We start from the raw sequence: 15,062 nt of genomic DNA on the forward strand, positions 1-15,062 counted from the left end.
AAGCTGTTACACCATCTTTTGTCTTATGCAAATCTTTGTATAATATTAATGTGGTATTGACGAACAAAAGCCGTGATTTGAGGTCATTGATTTTCTTACCAACCTTACATTGTTTATACAACCTCTAAATACATGAATATAACAGAGAAAGAAGGAAACAAATGGTGAGAATCTTTATACAGAAGCTTCCAATGGCACAATACGTGTGTGACCAACATTCCATGCTAGCACGTCTTTGCTTTCACCAGATCGTGTTTCTGTCATTGTCATTGTCATTGTGAGCTAGCTTCACTACTGGTGATCGATCTTCAGAGACGTTTTGTTTCTGGGAGATCGAAGATGAAGTTTGGGAAGGAATTTGTGTCCCAAATGGTGCCGGAATGGCAAGAAGCGTACTTGGACTACAAATCACTCAAGGCTCTGTTGAAAGACCTGTTGCGTTTTTTACAGACCAGAACACCAACAGCAATGGCTTCAACTCCAAATGGTTCAGTTTTGAACAGGAGGGCATCCCTCTACAGAGCCTTTAGTGGGCTAACATGCCGGCACAGGGACTCTCCGAGGGCGAAAGAGGATGAAGAGATTCTGGTCACTGAAGATGGGGAGGATGGGAGGTACCAGACGTTTGTGACGGTCTCGGATGAGGAAAGAGGGTATGAGGTTAAGTTTTTCAATGAGCTTGATCATGAGTTCAACAAAGTGGTTGGGTTCTACAAGAAGAAAGTTAAAGAAGTGGTCGAGGAGGCAGATGAGTTGAGTAGACAGATGGATGCTTTGATTGCTCTGAGGCTCAAGGTTGATAATCCTATGGTGGATTTTGGGGATGGTCCACAGTCAGCTGTTCATCCCATAAATGGCAGAAGTGCAGGTAATGATTTGATGATCTGATTTTTCATATGAATTGGTATGTATAGTGTATTGGATTTTGATTGTTTGTTTAATTTTTTTTGTCATGGATTCATATGGATTATGATTCTTGAGAGAAATTTCAAATGTGGGTTTGGTTCTGAAGGAGGGCAGCACATGGATGTGATTGAGGAAGTGGAGATGATGGAAGATGAAGACAGAGGAGACAATGAACCAAAAACTAGAACCCAGAAGGCAAATGGAGGTATAGAGGGCTTTAAACCTCCTCAATTAGAGATTTTGGAACATGTAAAGATCAATGTCGCACCAGAAACTCCGGTCTCAACTCTGAAAGGGATCATCCTCAACAGTGAAAATCAAGAGCTGTCATTCAGCAAGAAAGAATTGAGGAAAGCAGAAGAGCAAATGAAACAGGCTTTCAATGAGTTTTACCAAAAGCTTCGGCTTTTGAAAAGTTACTGGTATTGCTTGAACAAAAACTAGATTTCAGTCCTTTTCATTTATGCAGTAGTGTACTGACTAACATTTGCCAAATACTTTATGGATGAAACAGTTTCTTGAACCAATTGGCTTTCTCAAAGATCATGAAGAAACATGACAAGGTTGGATCACGTTCTTTCCATTTTCATCAATCTGAACCAGATGCTATATGTTCCAAGGCCTATTAATAATGACTTGCAACTGTGTTATTGCAGATCACTTCAAGGAATGCATCAAAGGTTCACTTGAACATGTTGGAAACCTCTTATCTCGGGACCTGTGATGATGTTAGTTATTCTTCAACTTTTTGTCTACTATCAATTCAAGGGATATATATATATGAACTCCATCTGAAACTTTGCATTGTGAACCATCTGTTTTTGCCTTCGCAGGTTAGTAGGCTTATAGAAAGGGTGGAGGCTACCTTCATAAAACACTTCGCAAATGGTAATCACAGAAAAGGAATGAAGACATTAAGACCAACAGCCAGAAGGGAAAAGCATAGAAGTACATTTGTCTTGGGTAAGAACATATTTGTCCTTATAGAATCAAATGTACTTTTTTCCTTTTGGGACTAGTCAGTGTGGAATATTGTACAAATTTTTTGAGGTTTCAATGTTGAGGAGGAACTTAAACTAGATGTTAATGATCACTATACTGTTCTCGGTCTACAGGACTGTTCTCTGGGTGTTCAATTGCACTTGTAGTGGCCATTATAGTGCTTATACATGCAAGAGGTCTCCTTGAAAGCGAGGGGCGTAGCCTGTACATGGAAAACATATTTCCTCTTTACAGGTTAGAGTTTACATATGTGTACCTATGAAGAAAGTTAGACCTCAGTAATCAGTAGCATTTATAGTTGAGTTTTAAGTTCAAAGTAAAACTTTTCTGTACCTGTTGCAGCTTGTTTGGATTCATAGTCCTTCATATGGTCATCTTCTCAGCAAATATATATTACTGGAGGCGATACCGAGTAAATTATTCATTTATCTTTGGCTTTAAGAAGGGCACAGAACTGGGGTACAGACAGTCTTTCCTCATGAGTTCCGGCCTTGCAGTTCTGGCATTGGCTGGTGTCCTCTCAAATTTGGATATGGAGATGGACCCAAGTACACAAAGCTTCAGAGCATTGACAGAATTAGTCCCTCTGGGTCTAGTCATTGTAAGAATTCAGACAAAAATCATTAACATCTTGATAACTTGCTTTATGATCATTCTTCTTTAATATCACTTTTGCAGGTTCTGGTTGGTATAATGTTATGTCCTTTCAACATAGTATATCGTTCCTCCCGATTTTTCCTCATCCAAGCTGTAGTACATTGCGTTTGTGCTCCTCTGTACAAGGTAATTGAAGTTAAATTTCTTCAACTTAGACATAGTAGCCAAATATACTCAAGTGTAGCTACTGAATTTTTTTTTTATGTTCTTTTTGGTAGGTTACCCTCCCGGATTTTTTCTTGGCAGATCAGCTTACTAGCCAGGTAGAGAATATTCGAATTTCCTGATGATATATAATATATACTTCTATTGATGAACATGATGTAGTTTGCTCACAACAATCAACTCAATGCCACTTAACAATCAGGTTCAGGCCTTCAGGAGTTTGGAATTCTATGTTTGCTATTATGGTTGGGGGGACTTCAAGAAGAGATCACACAACTGCCTAGACAGCCATGTATACAAAACTTTCTACTTCATTGTAGCAATTATCCCATATTGGATTCGTTCCCTTCAGGTATTCACGGGTCAAAACTCATCTTTTATGCAGCAATGACATGATCACACTATTGTTTAGGCTTCTTTGTCTATTCTATGGTTTTAACTGCGCACATTCTCTTGTTGCAGTGTCTGCGACGCTTGGTGGAGGAGAAAGATGGAATGCAAGGGTTAAATGGGCTGAAATACTTCTCAACAATTGTCGCAGTTGCTATGAGAACAAGTTTTGATATGAAAAAGGGGATGAAATGGAAGATCCTAGCTATGACTAGCTCAATTGTTGCAACAGTTGTCAGTACTTACTGGGATATTGTCATAGATTGGGGTCTTTTGAGACGGAATTCTGAAAACCGTTGGCTCAGAGACAAACTCCTTATACCAAACAAAAGTGTTTATTTCGTAGCCATGGTAGGGATTATATGCTCTAAAATTGTTCTAGTGCAGTCATTTCTTTCACTCTTCTCATTTGACACTAATTTTCGTGAACTGCAGGTGTTAAATGTTCTACTGAGACTTGCTTGGATGCAGTCAGTACTAGGATTTCGAGAAGCACCCTTCATCCATAGAACAGCCTTAGTTGCAATAGTTGCCTGTCTAGAAATAATTCGCCGTGGCATTTGGAACTTCTTCCGGTATATTTTACTTCCCCTTCAACCTTAAGTCTTCAATTCTCTCACCAGCTTAGGAGGGTCGAAGCTAAAACTAACTTGAACTAATGCAAAGAATTTGTGTTGTATTACCGAACAGGTTGGAGAATGAGCACTTGAATAATGTTGGGAAGTACCGAGCATTCAAGTCTGTACCCCTACCTTTCAACTATTACCATGATGAAGGCAAGAGCATATAAACATTTATACCATAGAACAGAGATGACAGGAGAAAAGTAGCAAAGTAGATGTATAGGGGAATCAGCGAAATTTTGTTTTCATGCCCCACATTATTTCAACAAACTATGATTTGGCATTTTTTTGCTTTTGGCATGGAGGGTGTACACTGTAGATCCATTGCTGTTTCTGGCATCTAAATTCTAACAATGCTCATTTTGGCACCAGTGCAGCAATATTCGATCTCTGTTTTCTGAGCTTACATGGTTTGAGAAATTAGTCCATCCAAACTCCAATGTGTTTAACCCAATTAGATCTAGTCTTTGACGTCCTAGCTAATATATTAAATTTAATGTACTCTCAAAAGACCGGTACAGTTGGTAAACAATTTTATCTGTGGCAACAAGTTCATAGTCATCTGTAGAATCATCGGGAAGCCGCAACTGTTTAATTCCTTGAAAGCACCTTCTTTTCAAATCTCCTTCCACCTTAAGATTGAAACAACGACGCAGATCAAGTGACTCAAGACATGGACAACCATCAAGAATGGCTTGCAAGCCCCTGTTAGTCACCCTATTTCCAAATATCTGGAGCTGTTGTAAACCATGCATTGTTCCCGCTATAGCAAGTGCATCGCCATCATCGTGTATTACCCCGCCACTACTATTACGTCCGAAAACCTGATAATGGTGGCGAAGTCCAGCAAGTAAAAGGCCGTCCCAGTTATATCGGATATCGTGGCGCTTGTTCAGTTTCAGTGACTTCAAAAGAGGGCAGCAACTGCCGATGGCTTCAAGACCTGCAGTTGTGTATGCACTGTAAGAAATTTCAAGGTCCTCCAACAACGGAAGTTTGGAAGCCACTCCAATGAGTCCATCATGTGTTATATTAGGTAACACCAGACTGAGGCGTCTGATTCCCTTGCAACTATTAGTGATATCCACAAGGAGGAGATCGGTGCCGAAGTTTTGGAGACTTATATCGACGACATTGCCACGGCCAAGATCAACGGCGTGGCGGCACATCGCTGCCATCTTCCGTGCATTCTTCTTCCATGATTTGGAGTTGCTCCAAACCCAAACACCGCACATGTCGATGGTGCGCCACATCATCGGGTCCTTGCAGATTCGGCGCCACGTCATGCACACCTTCTGAGCTGTCTCCAGAATCTCGATCACTCCCAGCCGTGATAATATCGAAGCGGTCAGGTCGTGTGGAAGGTCAATCCAGTTCCGGCAGTTTTGTTCTTGGTTTCGGTCCATTGAATTCGACTTTGTGTGGAGTTTCTTAGGCAAATTTTGTAGAAAGTCAAAAGATTATGAAAATATATTTGAGAGAGATTTTCTGATATCACAAAGAGGACAAATTATATACAGATACAATCTTGTACCCTAAATCTTAATAAAACTCTACTTTAACCTAGATTACAGAATATACAAGAATATTCTAAATATACAAGGCAAGTAGCATGACTCACGCTAACAAGAAAGAATGGTCCATGGGCCACATCATCGGGTCCTTGCAGATTCAATGCCACATCATGCACACCTTCTGAGCTGTCTCCAGGATGGGAACCGGGATAATATCAAAGCGGTGAGGTCGTCTGGAAGTTCAGTCCAGTTCCGGCAGGATTTCTTTTGGTTTCGGTCCATTGAATAATTTGAATTCAACTTTGTGCTGTGTTTTTGGGCTAAGACGCTAAGTTTGTAAGGAAGAAGGGTGCATGCTGCATGTTTTTGTAGGGAAAAAGGTTTTCGTCAATTGTTTTAGGCCTATTGTGACCACTCTTATCAGCTAGCCGGGATTTCTATGACAAAATGGTTGGCAATTTTCTGCTGACCGGCGGGGAAAATATGAGGTTTAGACACCTTTGCCGCCAAGTTCGTTTAGACTTATACTCAAGTTATAGAAGCTAGTTTCACTAAACTACCTCTCTGCAGATGCTCTTCTTGAGATCTTTTTTTGTTTTCCAAAGCTTGTTCATCTTTGCAATTAAAGGGGAAGGCGTGAAGGAAATTTTACAGGGTTTGACAACTATCACTAAAAAGAATAGAATGACGTTCTTTTCTATAAACTATGAAAAGCAAGATTTAGATTATTACAACATCAAATGCAATAATGAAATCTTCTAACAGGAGACTTTCTAATAAATGCCTATGATAAGTTTCTTCTATGGCTCGCACCTTATTAGATCTGTTGAATATACAATTCAGAGCCCGCCAAAACAAATCCAGTGTGTTAAGACTCGAGAGAAAGTGAATAGAATGTACAACATCAACAAATAAGATGAACACTATTACAGAGACTGGTTATCCTCTTGATCATCCTCCTCTTTGCTGTGCAAGGTTGCTGCAGAGTTTGAATCAGAGTTCTCGGCTGTGACAGCACCAGTACTCTCATCATCCTGATTTCTAAAGTGATTTGAAAATGACCACGGATTCCAAGTCGAGCTTGCTTTTTGAAGGCCTTGTATGGCCCTCATTGCAGCAATTGTTCCACGGTATATATCCATATTTGCCTCCTGGTTTGAAGGTGTGTCAGATGCCACATTAGCCGAACTGTTCAATTGGGGGTTGGACTTGTCTTGCGTGGTTGGGGTAGATTCAATGACTTCTGCTTCCAATGGGAAGAGAAGCTCAAGATTTGCCTCGCATTCACGCACTAGCATCGTGAGAGGTTGTATTGTAAAGAAAGGTGCACGAAGGGCAAGTTGTGTGAAAGGTAGACGCAACAATCCTCCAGTTCGTTTATCATACTTCTTTAGAATTTTGACTAGCCCTATTGAAAGAGACAGAACTCGTTTTAGCAATAGCTAAAAATTATACCTCACCAAATAATAGTCTTGCAATAAAGGAACACAGTGAAACACCATCTCCCCTATCCAAGTTAAATATAGGAGCAGAAAGAAAAATAGTACCTGCAAAGTTTAGCGAGCTATAATTTTTTAGAAGCACCATCTCCCCATGAATGGTGACAAAGTCCTTACGAATGTCCATCACTTCGTCACTAAACTCACACTCTGACGTAAAAACTCCACCTCTGCTGCTCTTTTCTTTAACTTCCTCAATTCTTCCTTTTAACTCCTGTCATTATTGCAGTTTGCAGATGAAAAAGAAGTGGAATACGACATTGCCAAATGGCTCCCATCAAGAAAATGTTCCAACCAGTGCCTTAAAAGTGCACTACATTTAATACGCAGGATTCAACCAAACGTAAGCAGATAATCCAGAAAAAGAAAGAAGAAAAAGGACCACACAACACAATTACAGACCTATTGAACTCGAAACTCTACCCACTAATTCATGAGAAAATCTCTCACTAAATATCCAATCATTTCTAGAACTCTTTTCTGCTTTATTGCCACAACCCACAACAACAATATTCCGGACACAACACTTATCGGGCCATATTGTTTCGGTGAGATGGTATTAGTCCCAACTGTAATCTCACTCCTAATAATAATCTTAACAATAACAAGAACAAGCCAGAACTAACAGTTAAATCAGTACCCTGTAATTTCGCTACAGCATCAGATATTAAAGATACTCACTTTCAGGTCTCTGCCCCCACATGAATATTCTCATTCCTTCAATTTTTGGTAGATTACCTAAATTTGCATATTCACAGAAATCTGATCCGAATCCTAAAACAACATGTTCATCCACTATATACCACTCCAATTCCCTTCAAATTTTAACAAAAAAAGAAAAAAAAAAAGATTGATACTTTCTCAAATTCCATAACATGCAAAACCAAATCCGTTAACCATTCAATTAAATTCAATCTTATTAGTGTTCATATGCATCCAAATCAAACCAAAAAAAGTCAAAAGTTAAAAAAAAAAAACCTGGAAGCGAATAATGAAGTCCTCCTCTTTATCAACGTAGAAATCGTTGAGCTTCTCGAGCTCGTCATTGAGAATCCCGACGAACCAATCCTGGAGGTCCGCCAAGGGCCGGCTGGTGGCACCGTTGTCGGCATCTGAGAGCCGTCGATGAAAATTGAAGGGGTGAGGCAGGGCATCGACGGCTGCGGCGGGCAAGCGCTTGAGGAGCTTCTTGAGAAGCTTGTAGCAGAGGAACTTGTCCCTCCACTCCGGGATCGTCTCCTCCAAGTGGCTCGTGAACTCCTTCCCGAATTTCATTGCCCTTCTCTTCAAGCCTTCAACTTCAAAAACCAAAGTGCTTTTGTCCTGTGCTTATAAGAGAAGCACTCAGAGCGGGGCCTTGTGTTTATGTGTGGTAATCAATGGTGGTAATCATGGGGATAATGATATAGAGAGAATCCAATATATAGGGTGAAATGAATGAGTGGAATTTGGAATGTTTCAAGAGGCGAGTGTATTTCCGGGGTATTTATAGGCCCAACCACTCTACGTCAGTATGATCGGAGTAACAACTAAGAGCAACTCCAACAGGTTCCCTATAATTTTTGTATTATAGAGAAGCAAAAGTCAAACATTTAGCCTATTTTTCTTCTCCAACTCCAACAGATTCCCTAGTTTACAGTAATCTATAAAATCTCCATATTCTTCTTTAAAATTTTGGAGTTTGCTGTAAATATAGGGAATTTAGTTTTCTCTCTCCTCACTTTCTCTAAAATAGAGATAATTATAGGGAATCTGTTGGAGCAAAAGAGGCTTATTTTTCCCTAAAGTAGAGAAAAATCAAATTATAGGGAAGCTGTTGGAGTTGCTCTAAGTACGTTGTAATTTCCAAAGTATTTGTATGATGAGGCTCTTTATTACTTAAAAATGCAGGTGTAATTTCGGGAAGTCTCCAGAGGACTAGCCGCGCGGTGGTAATACTATTCGATTAAATTCTTCTTCAGAATGGAAACACCGAAAATTACAAGGCGTAATAATATAGGTACTGTTGTAGTATATATGATTCACATGTATAAACATGAGTCATAGTATAAATGTCTATATCATGTATACAAATAGGTACTTGAGTGTATAATATAGGTATTGTGACTTGTGTGACAAGCTTTATGCCAAAGGGCAACAAGCATGGCAATTTATCATCATCACAGCCACCATGTGGAGCTGCAGCTGTAAATGTAGAGGTTATCAAATTGAGTTACTCTTTGAGCATTCACACTTGTAAAATACTCCTATAAATACCTCTTTGTGTGAGATGAATAAAGATACTTGAAACTCTATTCTCACAGAAATCTTACTCTCTCTCTCTGTTTATCATTTCATACTTGTCCTCAAACACGTTATCAGCACGAAATTGCTCTAGAATTATAATCGAAATTGAAAAGAGGAGAGGTAGTTCATAATCCGATCGAAGTCATTTTTTCAAACTTGCAAAAAACCTCCAAACCCTAGCTCATATCAAAGCCCTTGATTCAAGAAGCTCAGAACCGGTTTCAGAACCCCCAGAACCGGCCGGAAACAGCCTGAACCGGCCACCGGAAAAATCGAACCGCTGCTGAACCGCTGTCGAAGTGCTGCCGAGTGCTGCCGAGACCTGCCGAAAGCTCCTGCCGAGTGCTGCCGAGTCCTGCCGAAAGCCCCTGCCGATACCTGCCGAAAGCTCCTGCCGAGTCCTGCGCAGCAGCTGCCGAGCCACCTGCCGAGCACCTGCCGAGGCCCTGCGCAGCAGCTGCCGAGCCACCTGCCGAGCATCTGCCGAGCAGCTGTCGACACATCTGTCGACAGATCTGTCGACGACTTTCCGACAACTTTTCCGGCGACTTTCTGACAACTTTCCGGTGACTTTTCCGACGACTTTCCGGCAATTTTTCGGACAATTTTTGGACAACTTCCGGCAATATTATTCCAAGGTAATATTTACTAAAAGTTCCCGTTTTTTTGAGTTTTTACTCTATTCTTCTTCTCTTTATTTTTCTCGGGAACTTACAATCAAAAGCGGAATTCGAAGAAATTCACGCTAAACGAACTAAGAGCGTTCGTAATTATGAACTAAAAGTGTTCATAATATTTGGACTAAGAGTGTCCACAAAACATCATTGTTTTGATCTAAAGATTATTGATTTTAGATTTCGTGGAAGTTTTGAACTCCGAAACTAATATATCTTCTCTTATCTTCAGGATGTCGAATGAACCTAGACTCGACTTTCAAATGCTTGACTCAACGGGTTCGGAATACTATAGTTGGGTAACCGACGTTGAGAACCACCTCACTTCAAGAGGGATATTGCCCATAATTCAAGCTCCTAATCCAGGCCTTGTGTTCCAAAGAACACCTACAAAGCATGCACAAGCTATTATCTTGATGCGGCGCCATATGGATAAAGCTCTCAGACTAGAGTATATGTCAATGAGAGATGCTCGAGACTTATGGGTAGCGCTAGAAGAGCGTTTTGGTAATATCCAAGATACCCTCCTCCCTGACTTGAAGGTTCAGTGGAATAATATACGCTTCTCCGACTTTAAGTCTGTTGCAGAATATAATTCGGAAGCTCTTCGACTCCAAGCCATGTTGAAGTTCTGTGGAAAGCCTCTCACAGAAGATGAGCTACTTGAGAAGACTCTCTCCACCATTCCCATCTCAGCAATTGTGATATCAAAGCAATATCGCACAGAAGTCAATGCTGGACGAATTACAAGGTTTAATGAGCTTATTAATATTTTGTCGGTATCTGAAAAGCACGACAATATCCTTGTAAAGAATTATCATTCCAGGCCCATTGGAACCAAGAGCGTCCGTGAGGCAAATTATAATGCACCCAAAAAGGGGCGCAAACAGCAATACCCTAATAATAAGGGACAAGAAAGGCGTACGGGCCCATATAACCACCCCAATAAAGAGAGAAACCGCAACTTTAAAGTGGACACTCGTGGTGGCAACTTCACACGTGGTGGTAACTCCACACGTGGCAACTTCACACGTGGTGGCAACTCCACACGTGGGAGAGGTGAATATAATAACAATATGGGCCATGGAGGTCGCATCATAAGGCGTGGTAGTAGCAGTAACCCTCCTAGGGAATATCCACAACATGGAGAAACTGCACCTCCAATGAAAGGAGGCAACCATAATGACGTGTGTCATAGATGTGGATCAATCGAGCATTGGCTCAAACAATGCCGTGCAAGTACTAAACTAGCTGCAAGCTACAAAGAGTATAGGCAAAACAGGGAGCAAGAATCCAACCTTGCCGAAATGAAGATAGTGAAGATGTCAATCTCACAATAGAGGACTTCAAAGCTGAACAAATGCACGAGGATGCAGCAGACTTTGATTAGAATAGTCCTTTTTCTATTTTCCAAGGGCAAATGTGCCTTAATCAATAACAATTGTATTGACTTTTTCTCATGTGGCGTACCCAATAAAATATGATGTCTAGGAAAGTAATTGAGATCATGGTATTTAAGCGAGCCTCGCTCCACCAACATCTCTCTACTTCCCTGGTCATATTTCATTGGAATTACCAAACGGAATGAGCAATTACAATTTGTATAAAGTTTGATTGTATTTTGGAATAGACTTTGGAAACCTTGATGTAATCATTGGTTATTTTCCTTATCAATAAAGTATCGCATTCAATGTCATGGACATATGTTAATATTCCGAACTTTATTCTTTTTCAGTATGTTTTCCGGAGAAATGGAATGCCTTCTTGATAGTGGCACCACACATACTATATTACGACACAGGCAATTATTTTTATGGATGAAGCCTAGTCAATCTTCAATAACTACGATGGCAGGATCATCACAATTGATTCATGGTCGAGGACCAGCTCAATTTTTGTTGCCAAATGGCACGAATATTAATATCATCGAAGCTCTATATGCTCCTAGGGCTGGAAGAACCCTATTGAGTTTTAAAGATATAAGAGCCAATGATCTTCATGTGGAAACACATTGTGAGAATGGACAAGAGTTCCTTTGCATTACCTCTAATAACTACGGAAATACACGAGTATTAGAGAAACTTATGTGTCGCTCTAGTGGATTATATGCAACCACTATCAGAGTAGTTGAATCCAACCATGTCATGAATGAAAATTTATGGGATTCTGACACATATAGACTTTGGCACGACCGCTTGGGTCACCCAGGTCGTGATATGATGCTCCGTATATTAAAAACTTCACACGGACATCCATTCTTCAAAACAAAAAGAAGTACGAACCAAAGATTGGTCGAAAGAACTACTTCATATCATTCGTTTTGTAAGGCTTGCTCTTTAGCAAAGGTAGGATCAAGACCATCCTATGCAAAGGACTCTAAAGAAAATATACCATTCTTGCAAAGAATACAAGGTGATATTTGTGGACCTATTCAACCAACTTGCGGACCATTTAGATACTTTATGGTGTTGGTTGATGCATCGACACGCTGGTCACATGTCATGCTATTATCCACGAGAAATGCTGCATTTGCTAAACTCCTAGCACAGATCATTAAATTAAGGGCTCACCACCCTGATCATCCTATTAAGTCAATTCGTCTTGACAATGCTGGAGAGTTTACATCAAAAACTTTTGATGATTATTGCATGTCCATTGGGATCGAGGTTGAACACCCTGTACCTCATGTACACACCCAAAATGGTCTCGCAGAAGCTGCCATTAAAAGACTTCAAATGGTTGCTCGAGCATTGGTTATGCGCACCAATCTCCCTATTTCTGCTTGGGGATATGCAATATTGCACGCAGCTGTGCTTATTCGTCTAAGGCCCACTGCCACCCAACCATTTTCTGCTTCCCAGATGGTCACTGGGTATGAGCCCGATGTCTCACACTTACGAATATTCGGGTGTGCAGTCTATGTGCCAATTGCGCCGCCACAGCGCACCAAAATGGGTCCTCAAAGACGATTAGGTCTTTATACTGGATATGACTCTCCCACCATTATCCGCTATATAGAACCCTTGACAGGCGATCTATTTACCGCTAGATTTGCGGATTGTCACTTTGATGAGACAGTCTTCCCATCATTAGGGGGAGACATGAACAATAATGTTCAACAGAAAAGACAGGAATTGTCGTGGTTTGTCCCCACTCTGTCTCATCTTGATCCCCGAACAGCACAATCTGAAATAGAAGTGCGGAGGATTCTCGATCTTCAGAACGTAGCAGAATCAATGCCTGATGCGTTTTCTGATATCGCTAAAGTGACAAGATCACATATACCTGCTGCAAATGTGCCTGCAAGGATTGATGTCCCTAACACTAGAGGACATGATGCCATCTCAAGAATACATGAGAATGGCGCCAACGTCCCCTATATGGGTGACGTAGTGGCTAGACCCATGGCTCCCGCCAGGAAGCGCGGGAGGCCCATTGGTTCGATGGATTCTCGCCCAAGAAAGAAAGCGAGTTTGGCACAAAATAATCCATTAATCATCGATACAATTAATCCCTCTCATGAAAATATTCCGGACTATGGTTATGTCAAAGAGACATCATTGGAGGACGCTCCAATAACAGAACCAATTCCAGAGAATAGAGAGATCTCCATGAATTACACTAGTATACATGGGGTGATGGATAGAAATTCTATGACTATTGATGATGCTTTTGCATATCATATTGCAAAAGGAATTATAGAATACGATGATATCGAACCTCGCTCCGTTGAAGAATGTCAACGAAGAGCAGATTGGTCTAAATGGAAAGATGCGATCCAAACTGAATTGGATTCACTAACAAAGAGACAGGTATTTGGGTCTATAATGCTGACACCACCAAATATAAAACCTGTTGGCCATAAATGGGTCTTTGTTAGAAAGCGTAATGAGAAAAATGAGGTTGTTAGATACAAAGCCCGCCTTGTGGCACAAGGTTTCTCACAACGCCCTGGAATCGACTACGAGGAGACATATTCTCCCGTAATGGACGTTATAACGTTCCGCTACCTTGTCAGTTTGGTAGTTTCCGAAAAACTTGACATGCAGCTTATGGATGTGGTTACAGCATATCTCTATGGGGATCTAGATTCAGAGATATATATGAAGGTTCCAGATGGACTTCAATTACCCAAATCAAATGGCTCTAAACCACGGAGCGCGTTTTCAATAAGATTGAGACGCTCACTATATGGATTGAAACAATCCGGACGGATGTGGTATAACCGTCTAAGTGACTACTTGATTAGGAAGGGATATATTAACAATGAAATATGCCCATGCGTGTTCATTAAAAGAACAAGTTCCGGATTTGCAATTATAGCAGTATATGTCGATGACATGAATCTAATTGGAACTCTAAATGAGTTAAAAGAAACTGCTAAATATTTGAAATCCGAGTTTGAGATGAAAGATCTTGGGAAAACACGGTTTTGTCTCGGAATAGAACTCGAGCACCGTAGTGATGGGATTATGATCCATCAGTCAGCATATACTCAAAAATTACTAAGGCGCTTTAATGAAGATAAAGCAAAGCCTGTGAGTACTCCCATGATCAGCCGTAGTCTTGAGCCCAGAAAAGATCCATTTCGTCCAAAGGATGAGGACGAAGGCTTATTAGAGGCTGAAGTGCCATATCTAAGTGCAATAGGTGCATTATTGTACTTAGCTCAATGCACAAGACCGGATATCTCATTCGCAGTGAACTTGTTGGCTCGACATAGTTCCTCGCCAACACGCCGCCATTGGATTGGTATAAAGACAATCTTTCGATACTTAAAAGGTACGATTGATATGGGCTTGTTTTATCCCTACAGGGAGAAAAGAAAGGACGGAAGTATGGGATTAGATCCCACATGGCAAAAAGCCACCTTCCGCAATATGAACGCCGGCGACACCTTCCATGGTGGCCGACGTTCTCCTACTCCCCTCCATCAAAATGATAATGATGTTTTGATGTGTTTTGCTGATGCAGGGTATCTCTCTGACCCTCACAAAGGTCGCTCCCAAACAGGTTATGTCTTTACCATGGGAAGCACCGCGATATCTTGGAGATCCACAAAACAGACCCTTGTTGCTACTTCCTCGAATCATGCAGAGATTATTGCTCTACATGAAGCTGTGCGTGAATGCATATGGCTAAGGTCTGTAAATAGACACATTCGAGGAACCTGTGGTTTGAAGTCTACCACAGAAGAACCTACATGCATTTACGAAGATAATGCAGCTTGTATTGAGCAAATGAAATTAGGTTTCATCAAGGGGGACAATACCAAGCATATATCGCCAAAATTCTTCTACAATCAGCAACAACAAACACTTCTAAAAATTGAAGTAAATCAAATCC

The 15,062-nt window shown here is 40.8% G+C and overlaps 4 protein-coding genes across 5 annotated transcripts; 2 read left to right on the plus strand and 2 right to left on the minus strand.

Moving 5' to 3' along the window:
* Positions 1–125: 125 nt before the first annotated feature.
* LOC112186596 (phosphate transporter PHO1 homolog 9) lies at positions 126–4,149 on the plus strand. Of its 2 annotated transcripts, XM_024325061.2 has the most exons (13): positions 128–868; positions 1,013–1,328; positions 1,421–1,469; positions 1,563–1,634; positions 1,740–1,869; positions 2,022–2,142; positions 2,251–2,509; positions 2,587–2,691; positions 2,784–2,828; positions 2,933–3,082; positions 3,193–3,471; positions 3,556–3,695; positions 3,811–4,149. In XM_024325061.2, the coding sequence occupies exons 1-13, from the start codon at positions 340–342 to the stop codon at positions 3,908–3,910; spliced, it is 2,295 nt and encodes a 764-aa protein (XP_024180829.1). In that variant the 5' UTR covers positions 128–339; the 3' UTR covers positions 3,911–4,149. The 2 variants fall into 2 exon arrangements, with proteins under 2 accessions (XP_024180828.1, XP_024180829.1); XM_024325060.2 differs by having other exon boundaries at positions 126–868; positions 1,563–1,869.
* A 73-nt stretch (positions 4,150–4,222) lies between these two features.
* On the minus strand, positions 4,223–5,208 carry LOC112186598 (putative F-box/LRR-repeat protein 23). The gene has a single exon (XM_024325064.2). It carries the CDS (start codon positions 5,147–5,149, stop codon positions 4,223–4,225), a length of 927 nt encoding a protein of 308 aa, XP_024180832.1. The 5' UTR covers positions 5,150–5,208.
* A 720-nt stretch (positions 5,209–5,928) lies between these two features.
* On the minus strand, positions 5,929–8,217 carry LOC112186597 (SPX domain-containing protein 4). The gene is made up of 3 exons (XM_024325063.2): positions 7,735–8,217; positions 6,805–6,970; positions 5,929–6,665 (listed from the first exon to the last, which is right to left on the minus strand). Exons 1-3 carry the CDS (start codon positions 8,029–8,031, stop codon positions 6,184–6,186), a joined length of 945 nt encoding a protein of 314 aa, XP_024180831.1. The 5' UTR covers positions 8,032–8,217; the 3' UTR covers positions 5,929–6,183.
* Positions 8,218–9,673: 1,456 nt separating this feature from the next.
* Positions 9,674–11,056, plus strand: LOC121051353. Its single transcript, XM_040513628.1, has 3 exons — positions 9,674–9,680; positions 9,949–10,428; positions 10,543–11,056. Exons 2-3 carry the CDS (start codon positions 9,950–9,952, stop codon positions 11,054–11,056), a joined length of 993 nt encoding a protein of 330 aa, XP_040369562.1. The 5' UTR covers positions 9,674–9,680; position 9,949.
* The last annotated feature ends 4,006 nt before the right edge of the window (positions 11,057–15,062 follow it).

The sequence above is a fragment of the Rosa chinensis genome, chromosome 2 (assembly GCF_002994745.2).
Source record: "Rosa chinensis cultivar Old Blush chromosome 2, RchiOBHm-V2, whole genome shotgun sequence".
Taxonomy (NCBI): domain Eukaryota; kingdom Viridiplantae; phylum Streptophyta; class Magnoliopsida; order Rosales; family Rosaceae; genus Rosa; species Rosa chinensis.

Excerpts from the sequence above, each read along its gene's own strand:
- LOC112186596 (XM_024325060.2), top strand. The coding sequence starts at position 340 with ATGAAGTTTGGGAAGGAATTTGTGTCCCAAATGGTGCCGGAATGGCAA. Across the intron at positions 2,692-2,783 it reads TTTGTGCTCCTCTGTACAAG|GTTACCCTCCCGGATTTTTT; the intron begins GTAATTGAAGTT and ends TCTTTTTGGTAG. Across the intron at positions 3,472-3,555 it reads GTGTTTATTTCGTAGCCATG|GTGTTAAATGTTCTACTGAG; the intron begins GTAGGGATTATA and ends CGTGAACTGCAG.
- LOC112186598 (XM_024325064.2), bottom strand. The coding sequence starts at position 5,149 with ATGGACCGAAACCAAGAACAAAACTGCCGGAACTGGATTGACCTTCCA.
- LOC112186597 (XM_024325063.2), bottom strand. The coding sequence starts at position 8,031 with ATGAAATTCGGGAAGGAGTTCACGAGCCACTTGGAGGAGACGATCCCG. Across the intron at positions 6,971-7,734 it reads ACTTCATTATTCGCTTCCAG|GAGTTAAAAGGAAGAATTGA; the intron begins GTTTTTTTTTTT and ends CAATAATGACAG. Across the intron at positions 6,666-6,804 it reads TAGCTCGCTAAACTTTGCAG|GGCTAGTCAAAATTCTAAAG; the intron begins GTACTATTTTTC and ends CTCTTTCAATAG.
- LOC121051353 (XM_040513628.1), top strand. The coding sequence starts at position 9,950 with ATGTCGAATGAACCTAGACTCGACTTTCAAATGCTTGACTCAACGGGT. Across the intron at positions 10,429-10,542 it reads TCAGCAATTGTGATATCAAA|GCCCATTGGAACCAAGAGCG; the intron begins GCAATATCGCAC and ends TTATCATTCCAG.